Source organism: Perognathus longimembris, chromosome 2 (assembly GCF_023159225.1).
Source record: "Perognathus longimembris pacificus isolate PPM17 chromosome 2, ASM2315922v1, whole genome shotgun sequence".
Lineage (NCBI taxonomy): Eukaryota > Metazoa > Chordata > Mammalia > Rodentia > Heteromyidae > Perognathus > Perognathus longimembris.
In genome coordinates this window covers 105,444,480-105,468,133 of record NC_063162.1, presented here as the reverse complement: position 1 = coordinate 105,468,133, position 23,654 = coordinate 105,444,480, and the positions used below count along the sequence as shown (strand labels likewise).

The 23,654-nt window shown below is 40.6% G+C and overlaps 2 protein-coding genes across 4 annotated transcripts in view; one reads left to right on the top strand and one right to left on the bottom strand.

Annotated features, from left to right (window-relative positions):
• LOC125346918 (gamma-secretase activating protein) overlaps nt 1-4,361 on the top strand; it is a 76,810-nt gene extending 72,449 nt beyond the window's left edge. For 2 of the 3 annotated variants that reach the window (XM_048339847.1, XM_048339845.1), the window contains 3 exons: nt 121-220; nt 3,948-4,035; nt 4,264-4,361. In XM_048339847.1, the coding sequence (XP_048195804.1) occupies nt 121-220; nt 3,948-4,035; nt 4,264-4,267 (192 nt within the window). In that variant the 3' untranslated portion in view covers nt 4,268-4,361. Of the gene's footprint in view, nt 1-120; nt 221-3,947; nt 4,085-4,263 lie in introns of those variants that run through there. The other variant, XM_048339846.1, reaches the window with a different exon arrangement.
• Nucleotides 4,362-7,697: 3,336 nt separating this feature from the next.
• The window catches only part of Ccdc146 (coiled-coil domain containing 146), a 70,226-nt gene continuing 54,269 nt past the window's right edge, over nt 7,698-23,654 (bottom strand). The window contains exons 11-18 of the mRNA XM_048339844.1: nt 22,450-22,538; nt 22,209-22,373; nt 20,667-20,891; nt 18,725-18,953; nt 13,927-14,055; nt 13,217-13,354; nt 10,743-10,991; nt 7,698-7,908 (exon numbers count right to left, since the gene is read on the bottom strand). Coding sequence (XP_048195801.1) covers nt 7,705-7,908; nt 10,743-10,991; nt 13,217-13,354; nt 13,927-14,055; nt 18,725-18,953; nt 20,667-20,891; nt 22,209-22,373; nt 22,450-22,538 — 1,428 coding nt within the window. The 3' untranslated portion in view covers nt 7,698-7,704. The remainder of the gene's footprint in view (nt 7,909-10,742; nt 10,992-13,216; nt 13,355-13,926; nt 14,056-18,724; nt 18,954-20,666; nt 20,892-22,208; nt 22,374-22,449; nt 22,539-23,654) is intronic.

The following is a 23,654-nucleotide window of genomic DNA, read 5'->3' as shown; positions in this document are numbered from 1 at the left end:
AGAGCCCATTGGTTCATTCTAACACATCCACATGAATAGTCATTCTAGTTCTTATCACTTTCTTTAAATTTGGGCTTGTTTTAGAGTCTCAACTAATAGCACAAATGGTTTTCCTTTTAGCCTCGAAGTTCGATGATCAACAAGTCATCATTCAGTGTAGAATTCTTGCCTCTGAACTACTTCATTGAAATTCTGACTCATCTAGAGTCCTCCAACCAAGGTAATTTACTTCTCTGCAGCCATTTTCTTTTTTATCCCCTTGACTCCATTCCCTGTTTCTGTGTGTGCCATTTCCTTCCTCATATGCCCCTTGCTTATAAGTTGGTCCTTACTGCAACTGATTTTAATTAGCAATTATAAGCCAGGTGCCAGTGGCTCCTGCCAGTAATACTAGCTACTCAAGAGGCTGAGATCTGAGGATCACAGTTGAGACTCTTAGTTCCAATTAACTACCAAAAAAGCTGAAAGTGAGGTGCTGGGAATGTGGCTTAGTGGTGGAGTGCTTGCCTAGCATGCATGAAACCCTGAGATTGAATCCTCAGTGCCACAAAAACAGAAAAAGCTAGAAGTAGCGCTGTGGCTCAAGTGGTAGAGTGCTAGCCTTGAGCAAAAGAAGCTCAGGGACAGTGCCCAGGCCCTGAGTTCAAGCCCCAGGAGCAGCACCAAAAAAAAAAAAGGAAAGACAAAAAGGCAATTACAATAAATTTCTTAAGTTATCAAAGGAATAATTAACTTTAAAGGGTTTACAGACCCATATCCAGCATTGAAATAGAAACGGCAATAAATGATCTCCCATCCAAGAAAAGCCCAGGTCCAGACGGATTCACTGCAGAATTCTACAAGGCCTTCAAGACAGAACTCACACCAATATTTCTCAAACTCTTCAATGAAATTGAAAGAGAACGTTCACTATCAGACTCATTCTATGAAGCCAGTATAACCCTCATCCCAAAACCAGGCAGGGACTCATCATGGAAAGAGGACTATAGACCGATCTTCCTGATGAACATAGACGCAAAAAATCTCAACAAAATTCTGGCCAATCGACTTCAACAGGTCATCAAAAAAATCATACACCACGATCAAACTGGATTCAGCCCAGGGATGCAAAGTTGGTTTAATATACGCAAGTCAATTAATGTAATCCACCACATCAACCGGAGCAAGCTAAAGAACCACATGGTTTTATCTCTGGATGCGGAAAAAGCGTTTGATAAAATCCAGCACCCATTTATGCTAAAAGCCCTGGAAAAACTGGGATTCCAGGGAACATTCCTGAATATAATCAAGGCAGTTTATGACAAACCAACAGCAAGCATAACTCTAAATGGTGAAAAACTAAAGCCATTCCCTTTAAAATCAGGAACAAGGCAGGGATGTCCACTCTCTCCCCTGCTCTTCAACATAGTACTAGAATTCCTAGCCAGAGCAATCAGGCAAGAAGAAAATATAAAGGGGATCCAAGTAGGTAAAGATGAAGTTAAACTTTCTCTCTTCACAGATGACATGATCTTATACCTAAAGAATCCCATAGACTCTACCCCCAAGCTACTAGAGCTGATCCAAAACTTTGGCAAAGTTGCAGGATATAAAATAAACCCTCAAAAATCAACGGCCTTTCTCTATGCTAACAACCCGAAGATCGAGGCTGATATCAGGAAAGCAACTCGTTTTGCAATAGCCCTCAAAAACATAAAATACCTAGGAATAACCTTAACCAAAGAAGTGAAAGACCTCTTTGAAGAGAACTTTAAAACCTTGCAAAATGAAATTAAGTCAGAACTAAGGAAATGGAAAAACCTCCCATGCTCCTGGATTGGGAGGATTAATATAATCAAAATGGCAATATTGCCAAAGGCTATCTACAAATTCAATGCAATACCCATTAATATCCCAACACCATTTTTTGATGAAATAGAGGAAGCAATCCAGAAATTCATATGGAATAATAAAAGACCTAGAATAGCAAAAACAATCCTAAGCAGAAAGAACAGTGCTGGAGGAATTACAATACCCAACTTCAAGTTGTATTATAAAGCTATAGTAATAAAAACAGCTTGGTATTGGCACCGGAACAGGCCTGAAGACCAATGGAACAGAATTGAAGACCCAGAAATGAACCCACAGAACTACGCCTACTTAAACTTTGATAAAGGAGCTAAAACAATAGTTTGGAAGTAAGATAGCCTCTTTAACAAATTGTGCTGGAAAAACTGGCTCAACACATGCAACAAACTAAAACTAGATCCTTATATATCACCCTGCACCAAAATCAATTCCAAATGGATTAAAGACCTCGAAATCAAAACAGACACCCTGAAAACACTAAAGGAAGGAGTAGGAGAAACACTTGGGCTCCTTGGCGCAGGACGGAACTTCCTTAATAAAGACCCAGAAAGGCTACAAATCAAAGAAAGGTTGGACAAATGGGACTGCATCAAACTTCAGAGCTGCTGCACGGCAAAGGACATAGCTCGCAAGATAAACAGAAAGCCCACAGACTGGGAGAAGATCTTTACCGGCCATTCAACGGACAAAGGCCTCATATCTAAAGTATATGCAGAACTAAAAAAATTACCTTCCTCCAAAACAAAACCGCAAAGAACCAATAGCCCCCTCATCAAGTGGGCTAAAGACTTACAAAGAGACTTCTCTGATGAGGAAATGAGAATGGCCAAGAGACATATGAAAAAGTGCTCTACATCACTGGCCATAAAAGAAATGCAAATCAAAACAACATTGAGATTCCATCTCACCCCAGTAAGAATGTCATATATCAAGAAAACTAACAATAACAATTGTTGGAGGGGATGTGGCCAAAAGGGAACCCTACTTCATTGTTGGTGGGAATGTAAACTGGTTCAGCCACTCTGGCAAGCAGTATGGAGATTCCTCAGAAGGCTAAATGTAGAACTCCCCTATGACCCAGCAACCCCACTTTTGGGTATCTATCCAAAAGACCACAAACAAAATCACAGTAAAGCCACCAGCACAACAATGTTTATCGCAGTGCAATTTGTCATAGCTAGAATCTGGAACCAACCCAGATGCCCCTCCATAGACGAATGGATCAGGAAAATGTGGTACATATACACAATGGAATTTTATGCCTCTATCAGAAAGAATGACATTGCCCCATTTGTAAGGAAATGGAAGGACTTGGAAAAAAAGTAAGTGAAGTGAGCCAGACCCAAAGAAACATGGACTCTATGGTCTCCCTTATTGGGAATAATTAGCACAGGTTTAGGCAAGTCACAGCAGAGGATCACAAGAGCCCAATAGCTATTCCCTTATGATGACATAAGATGATGCTAAGTGAAATGAACTCCATGTTATGGAAATGATTGTTATATCACAGTTGTAACTACTTTCAATGTCCCATGTGTATCTGTAGCTTCTACTATTGATGATGTTCTTGTATCACCTTCCTGTGATTGTATCTACACTATCTCTGTAATCTTATCTGAGTATATTGGAAACCGTGTATACTGGTATTAGAACTAGGAAATCGAAAGGGAATACCAAAATTGAGAGACACAGGGTAAAAAAAGAGAAACAACTACAATAGCAATACTTGCAAAACTGTTTGGTGTAAGTGAACTGAACACCTCAGGGGGGGAAAGGGTAAGGGGGAGGGGGGAGGGGGTATGAGAGACAAGGTAACAAACAGTACAAGAAATGTATCCAATGCCTAACGTATGAAACTGTAACCTCTCTGTACATCATTTTGATAATAAAAACTTTTAAAAAAGGGCAATTACAATAAATTTCTTAAGTTATCAAAGGAATAATTATCTTTAAAGGGTTTAGCAGACTTAATACATGTTTGATTAATGTGTTGTGTCTTTCTTAATGCTAAAGTATAATGACAATTCAATACTGCATTCTCAGAAAAACATGGTTCACTATAATATATACTTTCTCCCTGTCTTTTTTTTCCCCACCAGCTTTCTGTGATTTTGAAGGCCATGACAACGTGGATGCAGAATTTGTAGAAGAAGCAGCACTGAGACACACCACCATGCTTTTAGGTTTATAAAAGGGAATATGCGGGGGCCGGGGATATGGCCTAGTGGCAAGAATGCTTGCCTCCTATACATGAAGCCCTGATTCCCCAGCACCACATATACAGAAAATGGTCAGAAGTGGCGCTGTGGCTCAAATGGCAGAGTGCTAGCCTTGAGCAAAAAGAAGCCAGGGACAGTGCTCAGGCCCTGAGTTCAATCCCCAGGACTAGCAAAAAATTTAAAATAAAATAAATAAATAAAAGGGAATATGCAATTGGATCTGTTTCCAATTTTAATATTCCTCATTGGTCTTACTTTTGCTGAGAATTCTTTTGCAATATTTATAATTGGAATGCATACTCGGCCATCTGAGTTTCACACTGATTCTCATTCAAGCTTCTAGGTCTCATTCTAATTCTCAGATAAGCAGTCAAGCATAGAGAAATACAAACAGCCTAAGAAGACACATATGGCATAAGCAGTACTTTTCATAGTGGTTTAAGAGGCCAATGGTGTAAATGAACTGAACAACTCATGAGGGGGAATGAAAAGGGGGAGGGGGAGAGGGGAATGAGGGAGGAGGTAACAAACAGTACAAGAAATATATCCATTGCCTAATGTATGAAACTGTAACCTCTCTGTACATCAGTTTGATAATAAGAATTTTTAAAAAAGAGGCCAAAAGTTAGTTTTGAGGAAGTGGTGCTGTCGCTCAAGTGGTAGAGTGCTAGCCTTGAGCTGAAGAGCTCAGGGACAGCTCCCAGGGCAAGTTCAAGCCCCACAACCAATCCAAAAACAAACAAACAAACTTAGTTTTGATTACACTCTGAAATAAAATATACATTAAAAGTTCTGGACTTGGCACTGAAGCTCACACTTCTAATTCTAGTTACTCAGTATGCTGAGATTTGAGAACTGCAGTTCAAAATCAGTCTAGGAAGAAAAAAGTATGAAACTCTTACCTCCAATTAACCAGAAAGAAGCTGGAAGAGGAGGTGTGGCTCAAGTCGTAGAAAACCAGTCTTGAGTAAAATCCAAGTGAGAGCATAAGGCCCCGAGTTCAATCCCCATTACGTACACACACACACACACACACACACACACACACAAGCTTAGGGAACAGTGTTTAGAACAGCCAAAACTAGATGCACCATTGACAATCACATATAAAAAGCAGAAAAAATAAATATTGCAGAATAACTACTTAGAAAGAGGCTTTAAAAAGACTGAATTTGGTCTAAATCACATCTTCTATTTCCAGTACAGAGTAATTTATAACAATGAATACTTTGTATAGTGATGTTTAAATAGAGTAGCATTTGTTTTAGTGATGGTTCAGATAAAACTAATTTTTTATATTTATGAAAGTTTGAGTTAGCAATACTGCTATTAAACAAGATATTCAAATGCTGAAAGGTTTGGTCTGATTGTATTTTGAACAAGATTTGAGTGAGGAGGCTGGGAATGTGACTTAGTGGTTGACTGCTTGCCTAGCATGAAGCCCTGGGTTTGATTCTTCAGTACCACATAAACAGAAAAAGCTGGAAATAGTGCTCTGGCTTAAATGGTAGAGTGCTAGCCTTGAGCAAAAGAAGCTCAGGGACAGTGTCCAGGCCCAAGTTCAAGCCCCAGGACTGGCAAAAAAAAAAAAGAGTTGAGTGAGGAATCTTGAGCCTGTCATGCTTTTCTGGAAAAAGAACATGAAACTAGATGTACTATTTTTCTTTATTCTTTTTTTTCTGTCTTTGATATGATCTTACTCTGACCCACAGATACAATTGCTTCCTAAGGCCAACTCATAATCCTTTGCTTTACTCTCAGTGCATGCATGTGAGATTTTAATGCTTATAAATATCACAAGCTGCAATAGAAATTCAGCTTCTGTTTGCAAAGTCATCATGTCCTAAAAGCTGTCCTTTTCTATAGAATTTTCCTTTCTGTTCAAGTACTTTCGAAATCTTGGAGCTAAGCCAGCAATGTGGTGCTAATTCTTTCTCTTGATACAGGTTTTCACTCTCACTCCTGCTTCAATTTCTTTGCACCCTTTATTTCCTCAAATCTAATGTATTGGACACATGTTTTGATATAAACATTTGCTTGGTCCTGTCACTCTGCTCTTAATTCTTCAATAACTTTGTTAAAGAGTAACTTTCAAACTTCTTGACACTCAACTCTACCAATTCTAACCCATATAGAATGTGAATACAAGTTCTATCTTAGTTCCAAGGCTCACTCAGGCTACATCCTTCACCTTGAATCCTTCTCTGCCTGTTCAAATCTTAATCCTGCTCAGCATGGCACCTGCTGTCTTTCAAGCAGGGGCACACATTGTAATATTTAAGCATTCATCCCTCCAGGATTCTAAATTATCTTTCCATTCTTACATTTGAATTTCCTTTGTGAATATTTTTGATTCCCTGAAGAGGTTATTAATTCCTATAACACAGGATCTATGTTGGTGCAGCATTTTTATGCATTGGATGTTTTATCTATTTGTTTAATTTTTAACATTTACTTATTGTCAAAATGATGTATGGGGGGCTACAGTTTCATATGTAAGGCAGCGAGTAAGGCAGTGGGTACATTTCTTACCAAACTTGTGACCTTCTCCCTTATTTTTCTCTCACTTCCCTCCTCCTCCTCAATCTGCCCCCCCCAAGTTGTGCAGTTAGTTTACAGCATATTGTCTTGTAAGTATTGCTGTTGCATTGGTTCTCTTTTACACTATTTTTTTAATTAGCCACATGGCTTACTAGTGTTGTTTATCAACGTAATTGCTTTATAATAACTTTTCAAAGCAAACAAGGCTAAAGTACAGGACTCAAACTTGAGAACAAAATGCTTGATTAAGCAAAATAAAGATGATACTTTTCACTCTAAGTTATGGCATAAAATTCTTAACTGCTATCACTACAAAGTCTATAATTTCAATGTATTAGTAAATACAAAAATACAGGTTTCAAACCTATTTCTACATCCTCATAAATGAAACAAAAATGTATCAGAGTTAAGAAAAGACACGGGTGAAATTCAGTCATAAGGGAATGAATCGCTAGAATAGGCCTCCCTTTCAATTCTCTTTTTATAGGCCAAGTTATAAGTATTGCATTTTGATTGAGCTTTTGAAAAATCTGGCATCAGAGCTAAACTAATCATGAGTGTACTTGCAAATGATAGTCTAAAGACATGAATTTTAAAGAACGTGGCCAGCTTCACACTGCCTTTTATGTGATTTAGATTTCCAACAGGAACTTCAAGTGCTGCCTGGATGGTGAATTGTCTTTGTGGTACTTGAGATATTGCCCTTTGCAGACAGTCTTCTGACCATTTAAAGTGCACTTATGAAATAGTATTTATTTAATTTTTTAATAAAGACTACTCTGAGTTTCTGTGTTTCCTTGGCAAATTATTTATTTTATACTCTTACAGCACATGGCCTCCTAAATATTTCTGAAATGTAACCAGTAGAAAGAGCTACATAAGCAATTAAAATAGATGCTTTGACATAATCGTGGGACCTTCCTGTGTCCCACTGAACATCACGTGGGATGTAGGTGGTGTGTGTCAGAGGAACCCTGTGGCACTCTGTGGTTGCCTGTAGTCCCTTATGGAGCTGCAGTGCTGTAGGTGTCCGGCCATAGGTGTGAGGAAGCCTGGCGAAGTCCTGTCTTTGGAAAGCTGGAATTGGTTCACATATTCAAATCTCAAGCTGCTTTATAAGTGGTTTTCTGATGTGCCGCATGTTGGCTCCAGGCTCACTAGGCTTGAAAGGAGCCAGAGCACCATATGGTTTTGGCAAGGGAAGCGTGGCTTCTGCATCAGGAACATAGGCATTTGGACGCTGCTCTGCAGTCGTGTACAAGCCACTGGGCAGCAGGCGAGTCTCTGTTTCTAAGGACTCCTGCAAATGGAAAGTTTTCCTTTTAATTTTCTGAAAACTCTAAACTTCATATCCTTGGCTCATAAAGGGTGTAGCTGGGTCTGACAGTTTTAGGCTGTGCTGGCTGATATGACCCAGAGAGACAGGAGGCAGGATGTAGGAGCCCCCTTCCCCCATCTTGTATCTCCTTGTAATGCACTGTGTCACTCAAGCATCATGCTGATGAAGGAGTTTACAGAGAAGCTGGGCACCTGTGATTCATGTCTGTAATCCTAGCTACTGAGGAAGCTGAGATCTGAAGATCATGGTTTGAAGACCATCAGGGCAGGTACATCTGTGAAACTATCATCTTGAATTAACCACCCAAAAGCAGGAGTGGTGCTGTGGCTCAAATGGTAGAGTACTACCTTAGTGCAGAAAAGCTCACAGACAGAGTCTGGGCCTTGAGTTGAAGCCCTAGAACCAGCACCAGCACCACCACCACCACCACCACAAAACCTTCTCAGACAGTAGAGTGGTAGTGTGTTTGCCTAGCAAGCAAAAAGCCCTGAGTTCAATCCTAGTACCACAAAAAAAAAAATCATGCTCTTTCTTCTATGACAGGTAGAGTAGACATGGTATTTCATGCCTGTAATCCTAGGTCCTCGGGAGGTAGAGATAAGAGATCACAGAACCCAACCCAGGCAAGAAGTTCATAAGACTCTATCAAAACAAGCCAGGAATGGTGGTTTATGCTGGTAATTCTAGCTATTCAAAAGGTAGAGCTAGGAGAATCTCAGTCTAAGGCTACCCTGATCAAAAGTGTGAAACTTTAGCCAAAAAACAAAATCAAGCAGGGTTGAGCACATGACTGAAGTTGAAGACTGCCAGCCTAGCAAGTGTGAGGCCCTCACTTCAAACCCCAGTACTTAGGACCTAACTAAAAAAGAAACCCACTGTTTGATGGGTTCTAAATATACTATACTCAAACTTCTATCAAGTCCTTATTGTTTCTACATTTTGTTCAAAGGCAGGATTATATATTTTCATTAATCACTGATGAACAAGTGTTACAATAGAAGAGATGTAAAATGAAGTAGAGCTGGGCACTGGTGGCTCACACTTATAACCCCAGCGACTCAAGAAGCTGAGACTTTGAAGATTGTTGTTCAAAGCCAGGCCAGGCAGGAAATTCTGAGACTCTATCTTCAGAGTCACAAGCAAAAAGATAGGCTGGAGGCATCACACAAGAGTGCCCGCCAAGCAAACAAGTTGAATAAGCATGAAGCCCCAAGTGCAAATCTAGATAGTAGCAAAAAGAACAAAAAAGGTAAAATGAAATCAGAGAGCAAAATAGCTTTGAGCCTCAAGGTTTTCAATGTTCTTCCTGTGCTGAAAGTAATTTTGTTTGGCACTATAAAGGACATTACATGATGGAGACAGGTAAATAACAGGGTACCATAGGTAAACTCTGAATGCCCATTAAAGTATAGTTGCAGGTAGCATGGAAGTCTCGAGTCAGACTCCTGCCTAGGTATTCCCAGTATGTGTTTGGAATGTGCCTTTTTCCTGGGTTGGAGAGAGGATTGTGACCTTCTTAGAGACATCTATTTGACACTCTAGGAGTAAACTGTACCTCCAGGATGTGGCCACCTTGGATGGGTCATAGTAGATTCAGTGATAGATGAAGATATTGGTCAGTGGAGGGAGGAGAAAGTGGTGTGCAAAGGCCTATACAGACACCAGGTGTGGTGTCTGCAGAGGCTGTGGCAGCCACATAAGCCTGGAGGCCTCACAATATACTGTGGAGGCCAAGGCAGAAGAACACAAAGGAGTTAAGTACGATCTGAGCAAAAGTTTGATGATGGAGTAGAGATCAATGGATAAAGCCAATGCCAACCTGGTCACAGCCAGGCTGGGAGAGGGGCAATGGTGTTCAGCCACACCAGCTCAGTATTTTAGACTGTGGGATTGGACTTGATGTTTGTCAAGCACTTTTTAGGGAGGTTGATGGAACTTTGGACTAGTTTGCACAACCAACTTCCTCCCTCCCTCCCTCCCTCCCTTCCTCCCTCCCTCCCTGCCTCCCTCCCTCCCTCCCTGCCTCCCTCCCTCCCTCCCTCCCTGCCTCCCTCCCTCCCTCCCTTCCTCCCTTCCCTCTCTCCCTCCCTTCCTTCTTTCTTTCCCTTCTTTCTAGCTCTCTTTCTTTTGCCAGTATTGGGGCTTGAACTCAGGGCCCCAGTTCTGCCTCTTAGCTTTCTTTCACTCAAGGTTAGCACTCTACCACATGAGCCACAGCTCCACTTCTTGATTTTTGGTGGTTAGTTGGAAATAAGAGTCTCATGTACTTTGCTGCCCAGGCAAGCTTCGAACTGCAATTCTGAGATCTGTTTCCAGAGTAGTTTCCAGGTATGAACCAATGTGCCCAGCGCAAACACTGTTTCAGATGATTATTGGGACTATGTGTGTGGTAGAGTGGGATTTTGCCAGTCAAGCTGAACATCCTTAATAAAAAAAAAAGCCCCTGGAACCTGAAATACCCCAACGTCCTAAATTTTTGAGCTGTGATATGAGCTGTCACAATTCTAAAATTGCATACTTAATGTCATGTGGTGGATTACAACTAAAACATTGTAGAAAAATATTATATAAAATCATCTCCAGGTCCTGGATATAAGGTGTGCATAAAAAATGAGTTTTGGATTTAGATTTTGGTCCTATCATTGAAATATCTCATTATGTGTATACAAATACTCCAAATTCAGAAAATTCAAAGCATTTCATTCACACAAGGAGCAGTCAACATCTATCATCAGAATACTGCTGATCTGAAATATAACTCTTCCACACTTTACACAATGGGAGCCAAAGCTTACCCAAGATGTCTCAGCAGTGGATAAAGTATGCATTTCTTCATCTCGAAGTTCCTTCAGCCATTCTTTTTCAATCTCTTCATTGAGTGGCAGACCCTTCTCTATCCTGGATTTGCAGGTGAAGAGCAATTCCTTTTTCTCTCTGACTTCCTTTCTGAGTTCCATAGATTGGGCTTGTTTCATGGACAGCTCAGCAGTAAGAGCCTTTGTTTTTTCAGTAGTGTCTCTGATCCTTTTTTGGTAGCTACTCATCTAGATAGAATTAAAGAGACCAAAGCTTAGTGGATATAAACTTTCCATGATGAAAATAGCAGACTTCTGGCTATCTATAATGGTGGGGGTGTTCAAGCCTGGAGGAAGCTAAGTTTAACTGGAATTCATACATAATAAGAGCTGAAAGAGATATAAAGTTGAACCCAATACCCTGGTTGTATGAATAAGGACAGAGAAAAAAAATCATCCAGTTACTAGATGAGAAGGTAGATAGCACTGAGGGGAATAGGTTAGTGTCTATCTTTAAGAGGTGAGGAGAGGGAAAAGAATGTTCATGAGCCTAAAATCTGGTCTAACCACCATGTTCGCTTGTTCCTTAGCCAGCCATGATGGGGGTTTCTGGGCCGTGTCAAAGTGGTCACAATTTGCAGAGCTCTAGCATTAGGAGTGCCTTTTGTAGAGACTCTGCCCTCAGCATTGACCAATCAATTTTCCATGAAAAAAAAATTCCCCACGAGAACAGGAAATTCATTTTTCAAAAGGAAGGAAGGCATCATTTACAGAAATATGGGTGTGCTAATTCAGGCAAAGCTCATGAACTTGGATAACTCTTAGCATTTTTTTCTTTTTTGCTGGTCCTGGGGCTTGAACTCAGGGCCTGGGCACTGTCCCTGAGCCACTTCCAGCTTTTTCTGAGTAGTTTATTGGAGATAGGAGTCTCATAGACTTTTCTGCCTTGGCTGGCTTTGAACCACAGTCCACAGATTTTAGCCTCCTGAGAAGCTAGGATTAAAGATGTGAGTCACTGGCGCCTGGTTGTGTTTCTGATTTTATGAGGTAAAGTGAATTGTACAAGCGCCACTAGAATGATGACTATTAGTGGAAGCCATCAGAGCAGAAGTCAAACATAAATGGTGACAGCAGCCTATGATTTGTAACTATTTCCTATCTAGTGTGCCCAACATGTTTCTAGTACAGGACTGCTTATTTACTTATTCATGGATATTTTCCTAGAGTCCCTTATATGCTAGACACTGGGGAAACTGAGAAGAATGAGCAACCACCGCTGTCCTCTAGACCTCTGGAGTGTAGGAATCCCTATGACCTAATATCTCCTGTCTCACCCCAATAGAAGGTGTGAGCTTCATGTGGTATACACAATTCCTTCCCTCTTTGCTTCTGCCCTAATGCTGGGTATGAGAGTTACATAGCAAGTGTTCAGTAACAAGTGCTGAAATCCCTATGCTGGTGAGAGGCTCAGGGGACCACAGAGGCTAAGGGAGTGTCCTACCCTCTCATTGGTCATGGGGCAGGGTCTAGTCTTGTGGCTGAATGAGCAACCTCCTTCTCAATGGCTGCTTTGTTTAAGGTAGCTTTTCACATTCTTTTCCTCCAGCAGCTTGGAAGCTCTAGTCCTAGCATCTTAAGTTCATTCACCTAAGATACACCATATCACCGGCCGTTCCTCACTAGTGGAGGAACTGGGCAGCAGCCCCTCCCCACAGTGCAGTCAGCCAGGGTGCTGCTCTTCTCTTCTATGGTTTCCCCTTCCAACTGAGGGTTTTGGTTGAGTTCTAGATGGTAGTAGTTCCTGCTCAACCACTAAGTGAGGCTTTCCATTCACAAAGAGCTGGAAACTCTCTCTCTCTCTCTCTCTCTCTCTCTCTCTCTCTCTCTCTCTCTGTGAGTGTGTGTGTGTGTGTGTGTGTGTGTGTGTGTGTTGTGTCTAATGGAGTTTGAATTCAGGGCTTGGGTGCTGTCTCTGAGCTTTTGTGCTCAAGAGTGGTGCTTTACCACTTGAGCTACCACTCCATTCCAGATTTTTAGTGGTTAATTGGAGATAAGAGTCTCACAGACTTTTCTGTCTAGGCTAGCATCAAACTATGATCCTCACATCTCAGTCTCCTGAGTAGCTAGGGTTACAGGTGTGAGCCACTGGTGCCCAGCAAGAGCTATAAACTAACTTTGTGCATCTTCAAAGATAACAAAGATAATCTTTGAATAGTTGCCCTACTCAATGAAATTTGTAGATTGTCATCGAAAAGCTTAAGTTTTCTCAAAATAAAATGAATTCTTACAAGAAACAAGATTGAAATTTGTGTTTAGGACAATTTTGAATTATATTTCCCTTTTGATGCATTTCTGTCATCATTAAGCCTCATGTCTCCATTGCTTCTCTCAATAAATCAAGCAGTGTGGACAAAGAAAAAGAAGAGTAACAGAAGAGAAGAGGCAGGAGAGAAAAGGCAGGGTCTCAGGCAGACCTTCTTGGCTAGGACCAGTCTGTCCTGTTTGCAAGCCTCAGTTTTGTTGCTGAGCCTCTCCGTGAGTCGAGACACTTGTTCATACATTAAATTTTGTTCTAGTAACTTTTCTTCCTTCTTAACCAGCCGCAGTTCTATCTATAGTTAAAAACAATTTCAGAAGGAAAAAAAAAGTCATGTAAGATATAGTTTTTTTTCCACTAAGTAAAATCCTAGCTGGATCCTACCTCATAATAAAGAAGACTTATCACTTTTTAAGTTGCCAAAGTACCTTGGGAAAATGTTTGGGGCTAAGTCAAGTCAAGAGTTCTGGCCTAAGGCCCTTCAAATCTGAAGGGTTGCGCCCCCATCTCCCACTCCCACCCCCCTCCCCTAACCCCACCCTGCCTCTGCTGCTTTAGCTATCTGGTGCCCATGTTGCCATTCTGAACAAAAAAGGCAAGTTCATCCATCCATTGAAGAAGCCAAAATTGCACATTGGGCTATAAGAGGAGGATGCATTTGACATCTTAAGACCACTAGATCTGACTTCTTCTGGCAAGTCTCTAAATAAAGCTTAGAATTTGAGACTAGATTAAAATGAAAGGACCACACAAGGGCTAGAATCATGATGGTCAGGACAGTCAGCCTAGCAGAGAACAGTATAACAGGCGCTAGTGAAGCTGCGGCAACAGGGACAAACAGACCCAATTCTGAGTGAATGTGTTTACCTTATCTAATTTCTTGATCAATTGTTCTATGGTTGGATCCTTTCCTGGAAGGAGGCGGGCTCTGTTCTTACTCCCAGGATTTATCAGTTGTTTCTCCAGGTCTACTATTTTGTCTGTACACTGGGAAAGCTATTAAACAAGAAACAAACATTAGGGATGGGGCATAGCTCAAGTGGTAGAGTGCTGGTCTAACAAACCTAAGGCCCCAGGGTTTTCATCCCTAGTCCTCAAGAACAAAAATATCCCCCAAATGTTAAGTTTTAAATTTAACTCTCTATCTCAGTGAATCTTAAGATTGTCTAAGCAGGCTCTTGAAGGTCTTTCAGTAAGACTAGACCAGGCAAGGACGGAGGAGACTATCTTCTCAAAATCCTAGTACCTAAACCTGGCTGTAGGCAGTGTTTGCGTTCACTCATAGGACCATGAGGAGGAGGCTAGAAGTGTGTGTCTTCAGGGAAGGCAGTCTGTCCTTCTCTTGTTATAGTTCTTCCATTGCCTCCCATTGCAGGTGGCAGTCGTGGGATGTTGTGTGGTTATGGAGCTCAAAACAGATGGCCTTCCCTTCTTCATTGCAGGTTCTTTCATAGACTAGGGCTAGCTAGCATTTGACATGGTAAACTCCATTTTAAAATCCTTTGCTAGAAGTATGTTTGCTGGCATCCCAAAGAAGGAAAAAGATGCTAACTCTTGGGTTACCACAGCTTACACTCTGAGAAGAAGTTTCAGCTCTGTGTGTGTGTTTACATGTATCTTAATATATACACATAAATATATATCTATATATTTTATATACATATACACATACATTCAAACATATACAAGTTAAAAAGCCTTAACATAGTAGCTTATTCAGCCATAGTTGTTGAATCATGGAGATGTGGAGTAGATGAATAAATATGGCTGCTTCCAAATGGGAATGGCAGCCATGCTTGGTTTTTGTTTCATATAAAGTAAATGAGGACCATGGCTATAATCAGGAGACATTATATTTAGCTTTTTTGCACAAATATTTGTGGAAGCAGGCAATCATTTGTTTTCTTTAAACCTTAATTTCCTCGATTTTCTCATAGGAAGATAAGGTCCAATATCATGTACTTGAGACAATACATTTAAAGTGCTTTAGACCATGCCCCAAAGTGATACAGGTAGAGTTTTAGAATTTTAATTGATATTATTTTTCCTCATGATAAGGATTTTAAATGGCAACATTTTTCCTTCCTTTCTTTCCATATTCATTAATTGACTTTAATAAAGAACTGAAGTGGGGCTGGGGATATGGCCTAGTGGCAAGAGTGCTTGCCTCGTATACATGAGGCCCTGGGTTCAATTCCCCAGCACCACATATACAGAAAACGGCCAGAAGTGGCGCTGTGGCTCAAGTGGCAGAGTGCTAGCCTTGAGCAAAAAGAAGCCAGGGACAGTGCTCAGGCCCTGAGTCCAAGCCCCAGGAGTGGCCAAAAAAAATAAAAAGAACTGAAGTATATATGTAACTAAGGGTTTATTATATTCACTGCTAATAGATGCTATTAACAGGGCTTGAACTTAGGGACTTCAAGTGGCTTCATGGCTGGTATTCTACCACCTGAGTCACTCCTTCAGTCCAACATTTTGCTGATTAACTGGAGAAGGAGTCTTATAAACTTTTTCTGCCATAGCTTGCTTTAAACAGTGATTTTCCAGGCCTCAGCATCCCAGAGAGCTAGGATTAGAAGCATGGGCCAACCACACCTGGCTTGAACTAAACAGTACTTAATGCTCACTTTTCTTCAATTTATTAACTAGGAAACTAAGAAACAATCAAAGTGCTTATTTATCAGAGATGTGCCTTGATTTAATTTCCCATTGAACATTTGATAAAATGGTTTACCACTGTTTATTTGTCCTAAAATATCTTATGACTTCCAAGATCACTGAAATAGAGCTACTACAGGAACAGAAGAATATGACTCATGATAATATTGGGTTAGTCTGTTGTGCAATTAAAAACTGTTTCAAATAACTGAAAAGGAAAAAAAAGCAAGTTTCAGTAGAATTCTGAAAATGATGCAAAAAAAGAGAAAGACCAAGAAGAAATAACAAACTATAAACTACAAACAAAAAGGAAAACAAACAAAAAAGCTCATTAACTGTAACAAACAACAGGATAAGAGAAGGATCTGGCCCTGGAGGGCTTTTCTGAAACTAGAGGTTTTACATCATGTCCTTCAGAGAAAAAGTGATGAATGCTAAGTGGACAAGTAGGTGTCATTTGGTGAGAGAGAAAACTTTCTGTTCAATTGTTCTTAAGCTTACAGTCAACTCTGGTAGAATAAGTGAATGATAATACAGAGCCTGCATGTCCCATCTAATCTCATAGGAAGATACTAAGAACAGAGGAGACAATCAGCTAATTGATCTCCATCTGTGCCACAGTGAGTAAGAAATGAACAGGAACACTTATGGCTCACAAAACCAAACACTGGAAGAAAGACCTTGGCATATTTACACTAACTAGAAGATGCTGCTTGTCCTCTCTCTAGGGCACATACACTCAGAGACCTAAACAAATGAACATAGACCTATCATCTAGTTCCAGCAAGTCCTGCAAATCCTTTGACATGATGAAGTAGAAAAAAAAAATGACCCATATCTGTAGACACATGCATTTATAATTAACATGCAACTGGGAGAAAGCAAGGGAAAGGTTGACAATGTCCCAAAAAGAAATGTATTCTTAGCTGGGTGCCAGTGGCTCACACCTATAATCATAGCTACTCAGGAGGCTGAGATCTGAAGATAAAGGTTCAAAGCCAGCCCAGGCAGGAAAGTCCATGACACTCTCATCTCCAATTAACCACCAGAAAACTAGAAGTGGATCTGTGATTCAAAGTGGTAGAGCACTAGCCTCAGCAAAAGAGCTCAGGGACAGCACCCAGGTCCTGATTTCAAGCCCCACAATGACCACCACCACCAACAACAAAAAGAAATGTACTCTTTACCTGACTTATATAACTGTAACCCCTCTGTTCATCACCTGTATAATAACAATAAAAAATTTGAAAACTTACAAAACAATTACCATGCATTAATAAAACATTCATATGCTAAGAAGGAGGGTGAAGTATAGATTTCTGAGAATTTTAGTAATTATATCTTTAGAAGAGAATTTCATTTTCTTTAAAAATTTTTGTACTTTTCTGAGTTTATTAACTGAGTATGTCTTAATTTTATAATCAGAAAAAAACCAAAAGCAAACCTGACATTTTAGAAAACATAGGTTAAAATTTGTTTTAGCTATCTCGAGTCAATCAGAAAATATAGGCCACAGATTGTTTCAGTTTAAATTTTTCTACAGTTTTCATTAAGAAAAGATTATGATATATGAGGAGAACAGCCTTATATTTATGGGTTTTTTCCCCCTGCTTTATACTCGAGTGTGTGTGTGTGTGTGTGTGTGTGTGTGTGTGTGTGTGTATGTTACAAGGGTTTGAATTCAGCCCCTGGTGCTTGCTAGGTAGGCACTTTACCAACTGAGCCACATCTCCAGACATTGTTACTTTTGTTAGTTTTTAGGGTTTTTGTCCAAGGACAGTCCAGACCATGATATTCTTATTTATGTTTCCAGAGTATCTAGGATGACAAGCACAAACCACTGTTCTCAGCTTTTTATTAATTGATATGGGGGTCTTTTTTTTTCCTTTTTGTCCATTGTCAGGTTTGAACTCAGCACCTGGACACTGTCCCTGAGCTTTTCTGCTCAAGGCTAGAGCTCTACCATTTTGAGCCACAGCTCCACTTCTGGCTTTTCTGGTGGTTAGTTGGAGATAAGAGTCTCACAGACTTTCCTGCTGGGCTGGCTTTGAACTGTGATCCTCAGATTTCAGCCTCTTGAGTAGCTAGGATTACAGGCAAGAGGTACTAGTACCCAGTTGATATAGGGGGCTTATAAATGGTTTTTTCCCAGACTGCCCTTCAACTGTGATTCTCTTAATCTCTACATCCTGGGTAGCTGGGAATACAGATGTGAGCCACCTTACCCAGTATACTTGAACATTTTTAGTGTTAAAATTTCACTTTAAAGAAAGCCCATCTCAGACGCCATTAATTACAGATGTTAATGAAGATCTCTGATACATATTATTCCAAACAAATAAACAAATAATCTCTTGCTTTGGAGGGTCCCCAAGATCTACCAGCAAACATCAACAACATAATTACACAGGAGGAAGTATGAGTCTAGATTACTGAAGTTTGAAGCTATGACAGAGATGAGCTAGTGGCAAGTGTTGGGAGAATCTAGATTCCATGAAACCTCTCTCTCTCTGTATATATATATATATATATATATATATATATATATATATATATATGTACATATACATATTACATAAAGCTGGAGCTGGGACATCTGGGGCACAGATTCTAGTCTGGAGCAGTGTTCAACCTATCATGGAATTGTTTACATGCAAGGACTCATACCATCTGCAAACTAATAAAGGGAAAAAGACCAATGTGCAGTGCTGGTGGCTCACACATATATCCTAGCTAATCAAGATGCTGAGATCTGAGGAGCATGGTTCAGAGCCAGCCAGGGCAGGAAGTCCATGAGACTCTTACCTTCAACAAACTAGCAAAAAGCGCAAAGTAAATATATGACTCAGGTGATAGAGTACCAGCCCTCAGTGACAAAACCAAGAGAGGCCCTGAGTTCAAGCCCCAATACTAGTGTGCAGGTGTATGCGTGTGAGCACACACACACACATACACACACACACACACATGCAATGGCCTGAGGAAGGTCCCTTAGTAGCTCTCCCACCTGTCTCTGGACCACAACCAGGTCAGCTTCCAAAGACTTCTTGACTGGCACTGATTTCTGTGTCACACAAATCTGTCTTTGCATCTCAGCAATCTTCAGTTTCAGGAATCGGATCTTTTCTTCCAGGTTATAGATCTCAACATCCACATTGATTTTCATCTTCTCTTGGATATTGATTTTTTCATAGAAAATGCATACTTCTTCTTCTCGCTCCATCAGCTGAACACCACTGTGATCAAATTGAGAGGAAGAGGAAGAGTCACTGTGGTTCCCTCTAATTTTTGTCCTAAAAATACATCAGCACAGCCTCCTTCCAGGAGAGAGTAGATGTTTCTTTGCCAGTGACCTCCCAGTTAAACTAAACACTGGGTATTTCTGTGACAAGAAGGTTTAGCATTTCTACTCTGATGCCATCATGTGATTGGTCACAGGAGCTCTGTAGAGCCCCAGCTTGTCCTGGGTCAGGATACAATCGGATTTCCAATACATGAGCATGATGATTCCATGTCTGACTTTTTGCAGTCCCATTTCTTGGGCCACCCTTGCCAGAATCAGCAGGCAGAGGGCCAGGGAATGTGCTTCTGGAGTGATTCTGCTCTACAGATGTTACCAGGCCCAGGAAGTTCTTTTAAAATTAAGTATTTCTGATGCTAATTTCCTTATAAACAGGCAAAACTCTGCTCTTTGTAACCACACTAGTGGGTGGGGCCGGGAGACCCCTCCTTGGGAAGAGGCCGCTAGAAATAGACAAAGTAAGAATTTTCTAATTCCAGCACTTTTGGTGTGACCAGGGTCTGGGAAAATACTGTTTGCCCAAATGCTTTGTGCCTTTGTGCCAAATTTGTGCCGGGATCCAAATTGAAAATTTTTTAAGCCACAGAAAACATCTATTAGCTCTTTAGAAAATTATTCCTCCTCAAAGGCCCTAAAAGTTTTCCCACACCATCTGCATAGCTCATTACCCAACTTCTACATTTCAGTGTCTCCAAGTGTCTTTCTCCTCCCTCCAAGCACGTATGCAGGTAGCTGTCTGCTAACTGTAGCTCTGTATTTTGTCACATTTGTCTGTGAAATGTTCTCATCACCATCAAGTTCTCTTGATAGTGGAAATCAGGAGTAATGTTGCCCTATCAGCTCATGCTTTCAGGCTCTGGCGCTCCAATGCCTTTGGTGAAGAAGCATGCACAGCTTCATGATAAACTCCAATGCCATCTGCCATTCCTATAGTGCTCCAGGCTCACTCCCAATTTCTCAGAGTACAAGCAGCTTGGGGGAAACTGCTCAAATGCAAGTTAATTAATGATATACTTATAGATGGGGAGAAGAAGTGTTACTCCTAAGGTCTAATTTACTACTGGAGAAAATGAACTGGGTGAATGGTAAAACAGAACACGCCACCAAATGGACACAAGTTCCAAACACTTATTACTGTGATTTGGAGAGCATTTGATGTTATTGAAGGCATCCTCAATGGGACCTTGAAAAAAAGACATTGATCTTCAAGTGAACCCTCCTCTTTGCTCCTTTAGCTTCCAAATACAGTGTTTATTTTTAAGCAAAATCACACAACTCCATTCCCTTCAAAGGCTAATGAAAACTTACTGTCCTCTCGCTGTCGCTACTTCCTTTCATATCTAGGTACAAAAGGGGCAACCACTGAATTGGATGCCTGGATATTCTCACACCAGGTTCCTGGTTTATTTGTTTTTTGATTGTGCTGGTACTGGGGCTTGATCTCAGGGCCTGGGTGCTGTCCCTTAACTTTTTGGTCCTCTACTACATGAGCCATACTTCTATTTCTGACTTTTTGGTGATTAATTGGAGACAAAAGTATCATAGACTTTTCCTGCCTGGGCTGGCTTTGAATTGTGTTTGCCAAATTTCAGCCTCCTGAGTAGCTAGCATTCATTACAGGCACTCTGCTCAGGCTCCTGAATTTTACCTTTCATTTCTCCTCCGAACAGCTTTCTCATACTTTTTGCAAAGCTGTGCTGTCTCTTCTTCTATGGCAGTGATCTGGCTGGCAAGTCTGTCCATGCTGTTCAAGTGTGCTTCCTTCTTCTCTTTCATTTCCTGAAGTTTTCCCATGATTTTGTATACATCATTTTGCATGCTCTCGCGGATGGTGAGGTTGTTGGCGTGTTTCTGCATGGCATTTTGTACCTTTCTTTTAAAATAATGGGACAATGGAGGATGTTATAATTTTCTTTTATTCCTCTAAAAACTGATAACTTCCTAATGATAACTGATAACTTCCTAAAAATGATAACTTCCTAAACACAAGCACAAATGAGCTGAAAAGATTAATCTCTCTCTTCCAACATACAGGCCAGCACACAAACTCTTTTCTCTTATCTTCACCCTCTCTCCCTCCTTCCCTTCCCATTCTTTGCTTCCTTCCTTTCTTTCTTCCTTCCTTCCTTCCTTCCTTCCTTCCTTCCTTCCTTCCTTCCTTCCTTCCTTCCTTCCTTCCTTTCTTCCTTTCTTCCTTCTTTCCTCCCTTCCTCACTTCCTTCCTTTTTCCCTCCCTCCTTCCCTCTCTCCCTCCCTCTGATCTTTACCATTATACTCACATTCCCTCCCTCCCCCACACCCTCTGGCAGATAGTCTTGCTTTTTGCTTAGGCTAGCTTGGATCATATCCTCCCATCCTACTTCCCACTGTAGCTGAGATGACAAGCCCATGCCATCACACCTAGCTTTTCCTATTGAGATGGAGTTGTGTGAACTTTTTTTTGCCCCAGCTGTCCTCAAATTGAAATACTTGCAATCTCTGCCTCCCCTGTAGTTAGGAAGCAGCAGACATGGGAGTAGCTCACACCAGGTGTGAGCCACTGGTGCCCAGCCACCACTACTCTATAATTGGCCAAGAAAAAAAAAAACAACCCATATTGTGTAGACTTGGAAGACCAGTGACTAGTATAGGTAGAAGAGCCCAACAGATTCTGGTACATGGTAAACACTAAATAAAAACACCTTTCTGCCAGATATCCTGATTCTGATGAGTGTTATTACATAGATTAGCTCATGTAATAATAAAAGTCTTTTTTATGAACAAGCAGCCTAGAAAAGCAATGTAGCATGCCCAAAGCACCACAGCTAAGAAGTGGTCAGGCTAAAATGCCACTTTCTTTACCACTCTGCCAAATTGCTTCCCATAAACACAGTAGATGCTTTATCATTTCTAACTTCAAATACAAGTGACCAAATTTATGCTTTTCTTATTTATTGAGCAAATGAAAATCAAGCCATCATAGTAAACATATTTGCATATTGCAAGTTTTCATTCACTAAAAATGTGCTTCCCAACAGAAGCATAAAACTTGCTTGCTGACACTTAGGTTAGGTATGAAACCAAGTGTTGAAATGGGATTTTACAGCTCTAAAGGACTCTTGCTTTCTTATTTATGATCTCCAGGATATTTTAAAGTTCCAGTGAAATAGAAAACAAGGCTTTGAAAAGACAATGGTGGTGATGAGCTTACCTTTCTTGAATAACTTCATTATTTCTTAAAATTTCCAGTTCATTTAATGACATTTTATAGCTTTCTCTTAGCTCATTTACTTCCTGCTGAGCTTTGTGAAGCAGGTTCACAAACTTGTTTCTTTCATTTTGAATGGTGTCATACAACATAGCGAACTCTCTGAGTCTGTGAAAATATGGTCTTTGAAACTTATAAAAACTCAGTTATTCCCCATTTAAATAATAGATCATGGACTTTTTACCTCCTATGATTTTCACATTCTTTCTTCTTGTGTGTCCTGATTTCAAGATCTTTGTCTTTGAGTTCTTTAATAACGTTGCTGCATTTTTGCTGCATTGTAAAAATCATGGGTGAGATGAACAACCACCACCACAATCACAACCACCACAACAGAGTTCTCCCGGCTGCTCCCTGCACCACTTCTACCTATAAAGGAAAAACTACATCTTGACCTGCTAGATTGTGCAGAATAGGGCGAGAGGATCAGGCAAATCTGAAAACTGCCTGGCCCACTGAAGTCATTCATACTACTAGGACAGAGAAGATTAAGAATGAGAGAAGAAAGCAAGTAAAGAGGCAGCACTGGTTGAAAAAGTCAAGGAAACTATTGACAGAAAGTGACTGGAGCCTGAACGCCCAGACTGGGTGAGAATGGAGTTTTTGAAAGAGAGATGAGGGATGATCTCTCACTGGATAGCCTAGGTTGGCCTTGAACTCTTGATCCCCTTGTCTCTATATTGTGAGTGGTAGGATATATAATCTTAGCTACTCAGGATATGGAGAGTCATAGGATCATAGTTTGTAGCCAGACTAGGCAAAAATTTAGCAACCCCTGCCCCATCTCGACTAAAGAAAAAAGTAAGTTGTGGATGGTACGCTGGGTGGGCATCAAACCCAGGACTTAGTGCACACTAGGCAAGTGCTCTAACACCAACATACATCCCCAGCTTATGTCTAGATTTAGACGTTGTCCTTGGGTGGGATAACTATCTAAAGTCTAGTGTTGGAATTTTAGCACCACAGTTTGGTTGTTTTGGAATGTAGCACTGGGCTAGCTCTGGCATTTTGCAGGAGTCTGGGAGAATGGGGACATAACAGAACTAAGGGCATCCTGGTGTTGCTTTGAATGATGCTCATTTGATGGGAGGGATAGCTGTTGAGTGCTTGCTACTTCTTGTTAGTTGTCCTTGGCAAACCTTGGTGGGAATCTGTGAATCCAGCTTCTATCTGTGGCCTATTCAGCTGCCAGCCCCATTCCTCAAGTTAATCACCTTATTCTCACTGAATGGATCATCTGTTCACATCTCTTTCTTTCTCTACATTATTGACTATTGGTAAATTAATCCTAGTACTTGTAGTTTTATTTTTTCCCCTTAAATCAGTGCATGGTTGAACCTTGTTTAGGGAAAATTTAGTCACTGGGATTTGAAGGAGACTTACAGTAAC